Below are 13,580 nucleotides of genomic sequence, written 5' to 3'. Positions count from 1 at the left end.
TTGTAGCTGACTTATCCTTTTACTTCGCTAAACCCTCTCTCGCTACCTTTCTCGCGTCTCTCTTGCTCGTGTCTCTCTTTCTCTGTCTCCCACATCTTAGCACAGACTAACAGGTACGTAAATTCTCTTGCTTTTTCAAATTTTCAATCTTTTTATTTTTTATGTTCTTCTCAATTTTCAGTACTAATACTCATATCCCATCTCATTCACAAACAAGCATGTTTGAATTTTGATTACAATATCTGGGTTTTTGTATAAATTGCATGTGGGTTTTGTGCTTCCTGGCTTTTTCTGTTTTTCAATGCATATGGGTTAACAAGGAAAGCACAATTTCATTGTCTGCTAGCTTAGAGTTTGTTTGCACCACGATTTTCAAAAAATTTGTCTGCAAATTGTATAGCATTGCTATGAATTGGTACTACTACAAAATCTGGGAACCTGTTGATGAATGATGACTATGCTTATTCAATTTCGGTGATGACTGTGGTTCCCAAAAGTTTACAGCTAGTAGAATCCCTTTGCTAATTCGAATAAGGCAATAAGGTGAAGCTGGAAACCTTTTACCTTTGTTTTCTGTTTGGGGTTGTCAAGTAAATCGAATTAGGGATACGGTGAAGGTTGTCCCCTTGCTAATTCAACTGGGTGCTCTGATTTTATCAAAGCACAGAGAAAGAAACAAAGCTCATGGCTTTGAAACTTTGAAGGGCCAGTATGTCCTCTTTAGTCTCTACATTCTTTATTAGGGTTTTTGCTGCAAAATTTCCACTTCTCTTTCTGCAATCTTAAATGATTCATTTATGTTTGTATGGTTTTTACATGTGTTTCTTTTCTTTTTTTCAGAGCGCTAGAACGAAAGTAGAGCCATGGCATCCCAAATAATTAGAGAATGGGCTGGAATAAATAACTTTGCAGCTGCCACTCAGACTAAGTTGCTTGAATTGCTGGGAAAACTCAAGCAAGAGGTTCCTTTTTCTTTTCTTTTTGTTTTATATTAATTTAAATACTCAATTCTCTTTTTTATAATTCAACTTTGCCTATTTTTGTAATTATATTTAACTTTGTTCATTCATGTCTGGGTGTGGGTTTAGAATGTGAACACTTTGACAATTCTTGTGATGGGGAAAGGTGGAGTTGGAAAATCATCCACTGTCAACTCACTCATTGGTGAAAGGGCTGTTTCTATTAGTCCCTTTCAGGTATGAATGGTTTTTATTTGAGTCTGTATTGAGTGATTTCTTTGTTTTCCCTTTGTAAATACACTTGAATTTTTGTTTCTTCTTTCTGTCTAGTCTGAAGGAACAAGAGCCGTGATGGTTTCACGTTCAAGGGCAGGGTTTACCTTAAACATCATTGACACCCCTGGGCTCATAGAAGGAGGATATGTTAATGACATGGCACTTAACAATATAAAAAGGTTAGTTCTTGCTTTATGTATTTGTAATTTTTCAATCTATTAGTGAAATGTGTGCTGGCTCTTTTCAAGAACTTATTCAACAATTCTAATGGACTATTAATTCTGTTGGTTGCTTGTTTGAGCAGTTTCCTTCTCAACAAGACCATAGATGTTCTACTCTATGTGGATCGATTGGATGCGTATAGGGTGGATAACTTGGATAAGGAGGTTGTCAAAGCCATAACAGATAGTTTTGGTAAAGGAATATGGAATAGGGCTTTGGTTGTCCTAACACATGCTCAGCTCTCACCACCAGATGGTTTGCCTTATGAGGAGTTTGTCTCCAAAAGATCTGAAGCTCTCCTTAAAGCTGTCCGTCTTGGTGCAGGGTTAAAAAAACAGGATGCACAGGTGAGCAATCTCTTCCTCCCAAGTTTAATGGGTGTCTTCATTTCTTTCTTTTCTTTTCCTTTTTTGTTATATTGGGCATTCTTATTTGGGTGAAGGCATTAGACATGAACTAGTGTCTTTTTTAACTTTTAATAAAAAGGTGCATGAAGTGTGTGGAGGATAGTTATATTTTTGTGAATTGTGATAATGAATGAGCTTCAAATAGGGAAGATAGTTACTGAGCATTGTGTTTTATGGGACAAGGACATGTAGGCCTTTGATTGACATTTCAAACTAGACAGGTATGAAACATGTCTTTGATACGCATGTCCGAGAAAGAAGGATATAAATATTTTCCTTATTCAGTGTATCTGAAAATGAATAAAGCATTCATGCTGGATTGTTGGCATGGTTAGCAAGCATGGAAATAATATAATTTGAATGTTATGGTTCACTTTTGTTTCTGTCCCCATGTTCTAAGACATGGAGACTATATGAATATTAGAGATTTTCTATCTCACCATGTTATAAGATATGCATGCTTATTCCATATAAAAGGTTCTGACTCACTGGAAATCTTTGATAAATAATTCCCAATTATGTATATGTTAATTTGTTGGAGCTCAGCAATTCAACAAGAGGGAAGTTTAATGGGATAAAATTGGAATATGAAATACTGTACTGTTATGAATGGAAGTACAAAGAAAAGTTTTTCCAAAAATAAAAGTACAAAGAAAAGAATCAAGAAAATTAAATCTTTAGATAAAACACTTGTATTTGTGTGCTTGCAAAGCATTTAACTTTTCTGAAAGTTTTCCTTTATTCTCTTAGGGTTCTACCATCCCTGTTGTTTTGGTTGAGAACAGTGGGAGATGTAACAAGAATGAAAGTGATGAGAAGGTTAGCTATTTTCTTTATGTTATGCTTATAGTCATTCCCCTGAGTGCAGTTATTATAAATGTGATTTCATCTATTTTGGTTGTTCTTTGGTAATAGGTTCTTCCAAATGGAACTGCTTGGATACCTCATTTGGTTCAAACAATCACAGAAGTCATCTTGAGTGGAAGCAAGTCCATTTATGTTGACAAGAAGTTGATTGAGGGGCCAAACCCCAATGACAGAGGAAAATTCTTAATTCCTGTGATTTTAGCAATCCAGGTGAGCTTCTAAATTTTTATTGCAGGTGTGTGGTTTTTTCTCTATTTATGCAGGGACTAATTATCTATTTTCATTTTTGTTCTTCCTGTATATAGTATTTCTTTGCCATTAAGCCGATAGAACAGGCAATCAAGCATGATATGGCAAAGGAGAGTAGACCATCATGGGAGATGCGGGATTCCGGTGTGCCTAGTCGCAAGTTCTGATTTGGTTTTGGGCCATCTAAATCTTGAAAGTTTAATAGTGTCTTGTGTGGTCCTCTACTGATCATCTATGTTCATCACTCTTTTTTTTTTTTTTTAAGTAGCAGTTAAAGAAGTCATTGTGATATTATGCAGTATTAATATTCTGCGGCATTGGATATTTTGTCTTGAGGAAATCAGATTTTGTATTGTAATTAGTACGACCTTTAGATTTTGATATTTCCATTTATAATTAGTATTGCCTGTGTTGGAATTGAAGAATAGCTTGTCTTCATCACTGAAATTCTTGTCTACTTGTGTTGGAATCTTTTTGTGTCACCTTTTCCTTTCCAGTTTCCACAGTACCGTAAAGACTGATGATGGTAGAAGGGATACCTGGGTTCCCTTTTAGTGGTTTGCCCTCCCAAGTAATGAGGCCCCTTCAATATGTTGAACCAACCCATCAAACTCACCAATGTGGTGAGTCGGTTCAAATCAATGCTAGCACTTTCATGGCATCACTTTTACAGTTTTAGCCCACAAATTGAAGAAACCGATCTGAGGTCTCAACTATGAGCGGCAATTTGTGTTTTATATTTGTATTGAAGGCTTGGCACTCCTTTTATAGGAGCACTTCTGTTAAACGCTTTTGTTAAAAGTGAGAAGTACATACAAATTTTTATAAAACTTTTAAATGCTTCTTGCAAAAGCATTTAGATTTGCTTTCTGAAGAAGTACCTGCACGAAACACTTGTCATGTCAAGTGTTTAAGAAGTACGTGGATGAAGCACTGTCATGTGCTTCTAAAAAAATTACTTAAAACTTTTAATTATTTATGCCACCAAAAGTATTTTTATTGATGAAGTGTGTTTGGTAGTTTTAAAAGCAATAATCAAAAGGCTCGAATATTAATCAACTCTATGGTTCAATTTCAATAGTAATCCAACTCATTTATTATATGTATCGTATTGAATTGATCCCCACAAATATTGCGAATTAAAAATTTATCATTTAAGTTTGATTTATTTCTAAATGAAACTTTTCACTTATACATTGTTTATAAAATATAAAGTTCTACTTAATCATGATGCTAACAAAATTATAAAAAGAATAATTTTACCGTAAATTATTTTAAAGTGCATTTTACAGTCAATAATGATAAAAAAAAAAAAAAAAAAAAGTTCATTGATTTTAACTACTAAATTTCAATAACTTTTTAGTTTAGGTATCAAAATTAAATAGCACTTTAGATTAGGTATTAGTTGAAAAGTCAAACAAATTAATAAAGAAAAAGGTATTAGAATTTACAAATATTACATCACATGCCACTACAATAAAAAAATAAAAAAAATCTTACATCACAAATATTACATTAATTTATACTATATTTTATTAAAAAAAAAATCAATCCAGTCACAACTTAACTGTGACTGCCTTGGTAAATTGAAAGAGACAACTTACACTACTATACTATATATTATTTTGAATAAAAGTATTGTTTTGACCTCTATTTATACTATATTGTAGTATAATTTATCTAAAAAAAATTTAATTAAGTCACAACTTAACTGTGACTGTCTCACAACTTAGATGTGACTGTTGTTCAATCATAATTAAATTTGAAGTTGTGAGTATCGTACAATCATAACTAAATGTGAAGTTGAGACTACATTAGCAAATTTTCAAGATAATATAAAAGCTTCAAGGACAATTTTGTCAAAACCTTATAAATTTTAACTAACACTCATTATATGTGAGCCAAAGGATAAAAATGTCAAATGGAAAAAACTCAAATCAAAGAGGTCAACATATTTGTGACCTAATCTAAAAAACTATATTTAAATTTGGTAGTTCAATTGAAATATTATATGGTCTTCATGCTATACCAAAAAATTATTGAGATTTGATATTTAATCTTAATTTTTTATAAAAAAAAAAAACTTAATTAAAAAGTTGCAATGACAAATAGGTCTACTTTTTGACAAATAAACCCACATTATAACAGGCTCTGTGTTTTTGGTGTCGAGTGCTCGCCACCCTAAGCACTCGACGTGGTTTTAAAAAAAAAAAAGGCAGATTGCCACTATCGAACAATGACAATTAGTAACAGTCATTTTTATATTATAACGTTAGTGAATGTGATTCCATAAGTTTGAATTTTGTGTTTTATATTGGTTTTATTAGTTCTTAACATGATTATGTAAGAAAAGACATGAGGTATATATATATGAGTATCTTTTTATATAGTTTCAAATAACCATTGTTGCACAGTGACAATTGTCAAACACTCGGTGAACAATATATTATGCATCCTGGGTGGTACTACTCGAACTCTTGGGCGTTTAGTACTGTTCACCTAGCCCTCGGTGAGTTTCGTGTTGCACGTTTCATTAAAGTGGATCGGGCTAAGAGCACACTATAGCCCATGGATTTAAATATAAAATAAAATAAAATAAAATAAAATTAAAAAAAAAAAGCCCATAATTTGATAATCAATTATCCAATTCTCATAGAATACACGATAAGAAATGAAAAAAATCGATCATTTTCTTCACATAATACTAGTTTAACGGGTTTTACTTGTGTTCAAAACTAACTCTTCCCATTTTATCATTCATGTGATAGCAGATTATACCGATATTTGCGTTCTTGTCAAGTACTGATCAACTTAAACCCATTAATTTAGTTTTGGATTTCAGGTATCACATCTTGTCAGAAATTGTCACGCTAGTCCTAACTCCCAACCAAGCTCTCCCGTACTGCTAATAATTCTGTAACAATCGAGCATCAGGCACATGAGCAATCGGAAACTATGTAATGGATGTAATGTCTGCGTAAGAAAGTAGAAAGACGTTTTTATAAAAACAAATAAAAAGTATATGCTTGTGATTCTCCCAGTTTTTATTGGCTTGGATTTGCGTATCCTTGCGATAATGGGCCTCAGGCTTCAGCACAATCATCAAAACCAGAAAACAAAAACATGGAAAAACTGTTATCATATAAATTTTTGTTTAATCCCAAAGAATAAGGCAACAATAAAGCATTAGGTTAAGATACATAAATTTTTTTTTTTCCTTTTTAACTTATTTTGCACCTAGTTGAAGTCCTTTCTGTAATGACAACTATCACAAGATAATTTTACCTACGTCTGCAGACATGAGACATGATTCCCTCCCCGTCCTAGTGATTCAAAATTGGTGAATTCCACAATGAGGCATCAAGGTTCCAGAAAGATGCACCAACAAAGAAGAATGTAAGTGATATGGATGGAACAGATGACCACAACAACTATCTCCTGCTTGCAGCCTTGCCCTTGCTCAGATTCGCAAGTTCCTCAATGAGCTTCCTCTCATCATTGCTCAATCTCTTTGGAATTTCGACCTGCACCCGGACCAGCTGATCACCTCTCATGTTGCTTTTGTTTAAAAGGGGAACACCTTTCTTTGCCATCACAAGGGTTGTGTTTGGTTGGGTACCCGCCGGAATCTTCAAATCAACCATGCCATCAACTGTTGGAACCTTAATTGTAGTCCCCAAAATCGCATCAATATAGGACACCTTGCAGGTGTACAAAATGTTGGTATCATCACGTTTGAGGACAGGATCTGGGATAACTTCTATAATGACAAACAGGTCACCGGGAGATCCACCTCGCCTTCCAGCATTACCCTCATTTCGGACTCTTAAACGGCTGCCAGAGTCCACACCAGCTGGAACTTTCAGACTGATTCGTTTTGTCCTCCTCACCCGACTATCCCCAGAGCAAGTGTTACAAGGGGTGGATGTTTCCCCCGTCCCACCACATGAAGAGCATGTCATCACCTGCTGGAAGACACCTAATGGAGTTCTTGCAGATTGGACAACCTGACCTTGCCCACCACATGTGCTACATCTGGATGGCTTAGTCCCTGGTTTGGCACCAGAACCATTGCAAGTCCCGCAGCTCTCCAATCGGCTTATTTCAATCTCTTTTTCAACCCCAAACACTGCTTCCTTGAAATTCAGGACAAGATTGTAATATTCATCTTGGCCATCAACCGCTCGACTCCTGCCTCTTCCCCCCATTCCCCCCATCCCATTATTCATGCCCTCAAACAGCGACTCAAACAGATCGAAAGGATTGCTGAAATCCTGAAATCATATAATTCATCCCACTGTGAGAAAGAAGAGATACAATGAAGAAAACAATTTTCCCCAATCATGAACAGAGCTACTTACCCCCATACCCATACCAGCACCTTTAAGTCCAGCCTCTCCATATCTATCATATAGTGATCGTTTATCATCATCAGACAAGACCTGGAAAGATTAAATAATTAAGATACGGCTCTATAACTGCCACTAGCTCAATAATGAATCATAAAACCATGCTTTTACCTCATATGCATTGCTAATTTCCTTGAATTTTTCTTCTGCCCCTGGTTCTCTGCACCATAGAAAATTATAGTTCCCCAAAATTAGTAGACAACAATTACCAAATAGATTGATATAACTAATGCTAAGCCAAACGGGAAATAAAGGAAAGACTACAATGGAATAGAAAATATTTCCACTTAAGAAACAGATATACAATGGTAAAATATTTCAAACTTCATAAGAGGAAAGATCTGACTCCAGATATCTGCTACAATAGTTTTTACTTCTATCTTTTCTATGATGAAAGATGAAGAGAAATTAATGGGGCAACTCCCATAATTTATGAACACACGGACAGTGTCATGTCTCAATACTGAGACAAGGTAGCCTACACATCAACTTCCAAGAATCCAGACACTAGACATGCAAATATACATGTATACGTGTGTGTGTGTGTGTGTGTGTATTATATATATATATATATATATATATTGAGGAGCTTCAAGTGAGGATGTCCTCATTTTAAGAAAAGAAAAAAGAAAAACTGAGGACATCATAACCCCAGCCTACAGACTACGGTCCAATGATAAGAACCGTCCATGTTTTATGCCCTCCTTCAATAATCATCCCTGCAAAAAAAAATCAGCCAAATGGAAAATCACTTAGCCATTTGATTACCATCATCATTTAAGTTTTTATCAAATAGACTGTTTGCACAGTTTAAATGACCAAACGATTTCCGATTTGGCTAATTTTTTGCAATAATGATCATTAAAGAGGAACTTAACAGATGGACAGTACCAATCATTGAACTGCATTTGGGATGGCCCCAGGGAGGACATTTGCATTTTTCTTAAAATGAGAGCATCGTCACTTGGAGTTTGTGTGTGCATGCAGGCGCGCACATAATTTGATATTTAGATTAAAATCTATTTATATTTCAAAGAACGCCCACTCAAGAAAGAATGATATATATCAAACCATAAAATAACCATGTGTAACTTTCTTGACAATAATGCTTAACAACTTAATAATTTTTCCCTTTAAATAAATGATAGGTGAATTCTTATGCCAAATGAGTGTCCAACATGGGTGAACAAGAGTTCTGTTGTGTCTGACTGGACAGATTTTTTTATGGAAGTGTCCCAAAATCAATTGAAATTAAGGATAAAAATTCTCAAATCTAATATTCCAATCAAGACTTTCAGGATATCATAATCCAACTAGACTCTTACTAAGATTGATACAATAGTTTAGATTCAATCAAATCTTGCAGTTTCCCCCTTCTTTTAAATGAGACATTTGAGGCAGTTAACACTTCAAAGATAGCTTTTATGGGTGATGGTAACAATCCTCCAACACTCCAACTACTTTTTCTTAATTTCACCCCTCGCAACAGTTAAGAGGAGATGAAATGAACCATAGTGATGTATCCAACAGCCAAAGTTAAACCTAGCATTTAGAATAAATTTTTTATTAGAACATAAGCTCAATGAATTCTGGGTTGAGCAGGCATAAAGAATATCAAGGAAGATTCTACTCCTCTAAAAAGATAATCCATCAAAGGCAGTAAGTCCATTTTTCAGAAGAAATGTATAAATGCGGGACATGCTGGTAGATGACCAAACCAAAGACCAAAAGCTTTTGAGAGACAAAAAAAAGGGGCAGCTTTAGAAGAAAAACAACTTGGTTGGCTAGTGAACCAAAAAGTACACTCAATTTCAATTGAATGCAGTCAAAGTTTCTACAAGGCCAAATAATTTATCATTTGATTGTCATTTAGGATATTTTGATGGAATCTGGAACTTGCTAGTGCATGAGAAAAAATAGAAGACTGTTACTGCTAACTTTAGCAAAAGGATCGGAGACCTGATAAAGACTAGCTTCCCCGCATAAGGGAAGACAAATAAATGCCAAGCATCTTTTGAAGAGATAACTGCTAATGCATCTTAGCCGCCAAAGCTCCCACGTCCTGATGGACATTACATCACCCACCAGCAATTGAGGCAACTTAGACAATGATTATGGTACCCACAAAAGGCTAAACCACAAAAGTGATTCAGCATTTCAAAATCAGAATTCAGACCATGCATGCCATTTAAAATCATTGCTTAAAAGGATGAATGGTTCATACGCTGTTCAGGCCTACTTTTAATGCAAGAGCACCAGTTGTTATTAAAAGCCTAAAGCAATTTCAAAATAAGTCCATCAAAATTAAGTTTGTGGCATCAACTCACTTGTTTACATCTGGATGATAACTTCTTGCAAGCTTCCGATAAGCTAAAAAGTGAAAAGTAGACGGAAGAGAAATTAGAGAACAATAATAAATAATGAACAACAAGAAAAAAACATAACCAAACAAAAAAAAAATGCACAAATCATAATTCATATAATGCTTCAAGCCACTCATCATAATTTACTCAATCCTTCAAGCATACAAACTGCTCACTGGATGCTTAAAGCATCCAGAAGGAAATGAAATCCCACAAAAACTCTATAACATATGCCTTAGCGGGAAGATTGCGTTGTTCTTAGAACTTCTTAGGCACCAAATCTAGTGACATGAGTTTTTTTCTCACCTCATCACAAAATTCAGAGTGGTTGGAGAAAGTATATATTAGAAAATAAAGTAATATATCATAAGACAGTAAGTGGTATTTCTGCCAAAGGTGCATAGCTGAATTACATCAGGTCAATTATTCTGAAACACTTGCTATTTGAGGGTGACACAAATTGAGGAAACTAATTCTGCCTACCTCCAACAGAAACCTATTGGTTGTTTCTTCACTTTAACAGTATTGATAAAGTCGCACAAGAGAACAATCATGAGATTAACTGCTATAAAAGGTCTCTCGAGTAATGACATGAGATTATCAAAATCATTAAGCCTCTATGTATAGATATAGGCAATATGCAACAAGCAACATTGTAACAATCATGATAAAATACAGTGGGGCCAAAATCATTATATTTACTCTAACTTCTTCAAATCCAAAATGAGGGGCCAAGACATACACCATGTCAGTTTCGGATGCCTGTTTCCATACCAAACAATATTACTCGGAGAAATAGATGGACCGCATACATGCAATGTACAGAGAAATTTCCTTCATGTACTTCAGCCCATACATTGTATGTGAATAAAGAATGACACAAACATGAAAGGCCAAGGAAAAATTAAGAATTGAATAGCACAGTATGGAAGCATTTTGCTCTATAAACAGATGTAGAGATTTTGCCTTTTGAATCTCAAAGCCACAAAAGTAACTACTTATAAAACCATTGCAAAATAGAATAGAAGACAAAATAAGTATGTAAAAGCAACAGAGACAATAGAAGACAATAACTTAAAAAATTATAAGTGTAGATACCGCTTTTAATTTCTGATTTAGTGGCATTTCTTGACACCCCGAGAACAGAATAGAAGTCCTGGATGTGAGAATAAGTTAGTGCCTTGATATTAATCGTGAAACAGTGAATGAGCATTCATTCAATTAAGCCCCTTTAGTCATGGAAGCAAAAGTAAAACCAATGTAACTCACAGAATCTGCTCTAACTATCATTCTTGCTCCCCTAGAGCGATGTGAAGTTTGAGATGAGCCTGCACGGTATAGAGCATGCATGGAATCTCGAGAGAAGAAGCTTGAAGTTGGTGCACCCAAATGGCCAATCTTGCTTGGAACACTGCATTCAAAATGATCATTAAACTAATATTTAAAAATATGGAATTGTTGGTAGCATGCTAAGTAGATGTGTTTTAATTTGAAAGTGGCAACCATATAAAACCAGACACACAAATATAGAAAATATAGAAAGAAACATCAACATTGGGATGGGGATGGCATTAGTTATTATATGGTATCAACACTGCTTTTTCATTCGAAATATTAGTCTAAAATAAGACATATGTTCAGAACTTCATAAGTGGAGTGGATGGCATTTCACAAGGTTGTTAAATGTTAGTAAATAAAAACTTACCAACATTGGGATGCGAGTATCTTGTTCATGGCGCGAGGCCTTAGCATAGCCTGAGGACGAATGCCCCATTGAGCAACCCATGTATTTCCACAAGGTAAAATTGCCATTCAGTAAATTTTCTGCGAGCACTGAGCAGAAACACACATGTGCATCAGGAATATTCAAGAGTTACACCGAAGCAAATTGGGGTCTGACCCATATTAAAGGATAGATCAATAATTAGCTATTTGGAGAAACTGTATAAAAAAAATGACAAACCAATCATGCATCCAGAGTTGATAGAACTGAAGGATGACCAGTTGAGAAACCTACCAGAGGTCCTGACTTACAGAGCCTCTTCTCTCTCACTGCATTTCTTCCCCCTTATCTCATCTTTGTATGTTTTTTTTTTTTGGGTAAGCATCTCTCTTTGTATTTTATTACAAGTATTTTAATGCATCATTCATCATTAGTTATTATTATATTACTATTTTAATAAGGTTTTTTAAAGCTACACCCTCTCTCTCTCTCATTTAATTACATTTATTAATACCGCCTTTTCCCTTCCGGGCTTTCCCTATCCTTCTTTCATGTGGTCCTATCTTCTTAGTTTCGCATTCTCTCCAGTCTCCATTTGATTGTATTAATTATTTCTGAAAACTATGAATAAAATTCTTAAACTTGACATTTTATGATTAATAGACTACTTAGTCCCCAACTACATCTCACACTTTGTACATATAATCTTCTTTTTTTGGTAAATGGTGGGCCAAAGCGCAACAACAAGCAAACTAGCACTACTGGGCCTTAGAAGACCAATTCTGTCATCTTCAAGACTTTGGCAATACACTCAGGGGTCCTAACCAGCTCATGATAGCCCAACTCCAAAGAATGACCCAATTGTACATATAATCTTCAATCAGCCAAAATCAATGACTATCAATTCCTCTACATCTGTCCTTCTGCTTTCTTGAGTCTCTTTTCTCTTTTTTAATACCCAGAAATCCCCCAGGCGAATCTAGATTCTAAAATGGGACCCCCCGCCAAACCCTACAATCTTTGGGAGGCAGGAAAACTAGCAAATGGCTAGATAGGAACCTTGAGAAATTGAACCTCAGACCACGAGGGAGCAAACTATGGGCCTAGCCACTCGACTAAGCCCTCGTTGGTGTCTCTTCTCTTTCTCTCGCGAACTCATATGCACAAAACTCCATATTATCATATTTTGGTTTTACTAACTTATGAAGATGATCTCAAACAAACCATTTTTTTATTAAAAAGTTTTCGTATTTGCTTGAGATTGGTGGCCACAGTAGGTAAGATTGCATTCCATTTAAAGGCTTCAAAGGTTATATTAGTGCAATTTGACCCACCCGGAAAAGAAAGATGTAAGGAAATCAACAAACAGAACAGTAAAGAAGGTATTAATTGAATATACAATGTGGCAACAGAGGGAAATATAGTCTGAAATAAATCATTTGCAAGTAAAACACATAAATATGTATTTATATATGTGGGGTGTCACCATTGGCCGAAAAAGAATGGAACTTGGAAGCAGTTAGCATTAACCCAGAGGCTGGAATGAAGTAATAGAAACATGAAGATAGAAGATAATAGCACCAAACTAGCGGCTCAAGTATTTCAATTAGTAAGTAAAAAACCAAAGACTTTTCTGATAGCATATTACAATTCCTAATGACAAAACAACACAGAGCATATGAATATGAATCGAACCCACAAACCGAAAAGGAGCAAAAATGAAATACCGGATATGCGATGCAAAGAACCGCGAACCCAATGCTCGAAGAACCCTAATGATGGAGCAACGGAAAAAATAAAAACAAAAATCAGAAAATAATGTAAAATTTGGCAATTGAAATAGCGAAACCCTAACGAGGGAGATAGATTTTACAGTGAGAGTATTTCGGTGGAGCTGAGCTGAGTAGCGATGGATGGCGGGTGAGGGGCGCAGAGCTGAGGATGGCGCGGAAGTGAGGAGAGTCCAAGTGAGGAGGAGGAACAAGTGTGGCAATGGATGAGATTGCGTGGCCACTACACTGTTCAACTCTCAACTCTCAACTCTCAAGTACCAATGAATGTCAAAACGACGTCTCTAGAGCCTAGACCCTCTACTATTTAACGGA

General features: G+C 35.4%; 2 protein-coding genes across 2 annotated transcripts; one reads left to right on the top strand and one right to left on the bottom strand.

Moving 5' to 3' along the window:
- TOC34 (translocon at the outer envelope membrane of chloroplasts 34) lies at positions 1-3,449 on the top strand. Its single transcript, XM_086241343.1, has 8 exons — positions 1-113; positions 841-962; positions 1,089-1,196; positions 1,290-1,414; positions 1,540-1,804; positions 2,615-2,683; positions 2,780-2,941; positions 3,037-3,449. Exons 2-8 carry the CDS (start codon positions 864-866, stop codon positions 3,145-3,147), a joined length of 939 nt encoding a protein of 312 aa, XP_086097469.1. The 5' UTR covers positions 1-113; positions 841-863; the 3' UTR covers positions 3,148-3,449.
- A 2,655-nt stretch (positions 3,450-6,104) lies between these two features.
- On the bottom strand, positions 6,105-13,522 carry LOC147287124 (chaperone protein dnaJ A6, chloroplastic-like). Its single transcript, XM_086241096.1, has 9 exons — positions 13,349-13,522; positions 13,203-13,247; positions 11,458-11,585; positions 11,022-11,163; positions 10,851-10,908; positions 9,717-9,759; positions 7,501-7,549; positions 7,342-7,422; positions 6,105-7,254 (listed from the first exon to the last, which is right to left on the bottom strand). Exons 3-9 carry the CDS (start codon positions 11,562-11,564, stop codon positions 6,412-6,414), a joined length of 1,323 nt encoding a protein of 440 aa, XP_086097222.1. The 5' UTR covers positions 11,565-11,585; positions 13,203-13,247; positions 13,349-13,522; the 3' UTR covers positions 6,105-6,411.
- Between the last annotated feature and the right edge of the window lie 58 nt (positions 13,523-13,580).

This window comes from Dryas octopetala, chromosome 4, assembly GCF_963921425.1.
Source record: "Dryas octopetala chromosome 4, drDryOcto1.1, whole genome shotgun sequence".
Lineage (NCBI taxonomy): Eukaryota > Viridiplantae > Streptophyta > Magnoliopsida > Rosales > Rosaceae > Dryas > Dryas octopetala.
Note: the sequence above shows the minus strand (reverse complement) of the source record. Positions and strands in the feature narration are given on the sequence as shown.

Coding starts and splice junctions, on each gene's coding strand:
- TOC34 (XM_086241343.1), top strand. CDS start 864: ATGGCATCCCAAATAATTAGAGAATGGGCTGGAATAAATAACTTTGCA. Junction 963..1,088: donor TGGGAAAACTCAAGCAAGAG/GTTCCTTTTTCT, acceptor GTGTGGGTTTAG/AATGTGAACACTTTGACAAT. Junction 1,415..1,539: donor GCACTTAACAATATAAAAAG/GTTAGTTCTTGC, acceptor TTGTTTGAGCAG/TTTCCTTCTCAACAAGACCA.
- LOC147287124 (XM_086241096.1), bottom strand. CDS start 11,564: ATGGCAATTTTACCTTGTGGAAATACATGGGTTGCTCAATGGGGCATT. Junction 10,909..11,021: donor TGATAGTTAGAGCAGATTCT/GTGAGTTACATT, acceptor TCTCACATCCAG/GACTTCTATTCTGTTCTCGG. Junction 7,550..9,716: donor TATCATCCAGATGTAAACAA/GTGAGTTGATGC, acceptor TCTATGGTGCAG/AGAACCAGGGGCAGAAGAAA.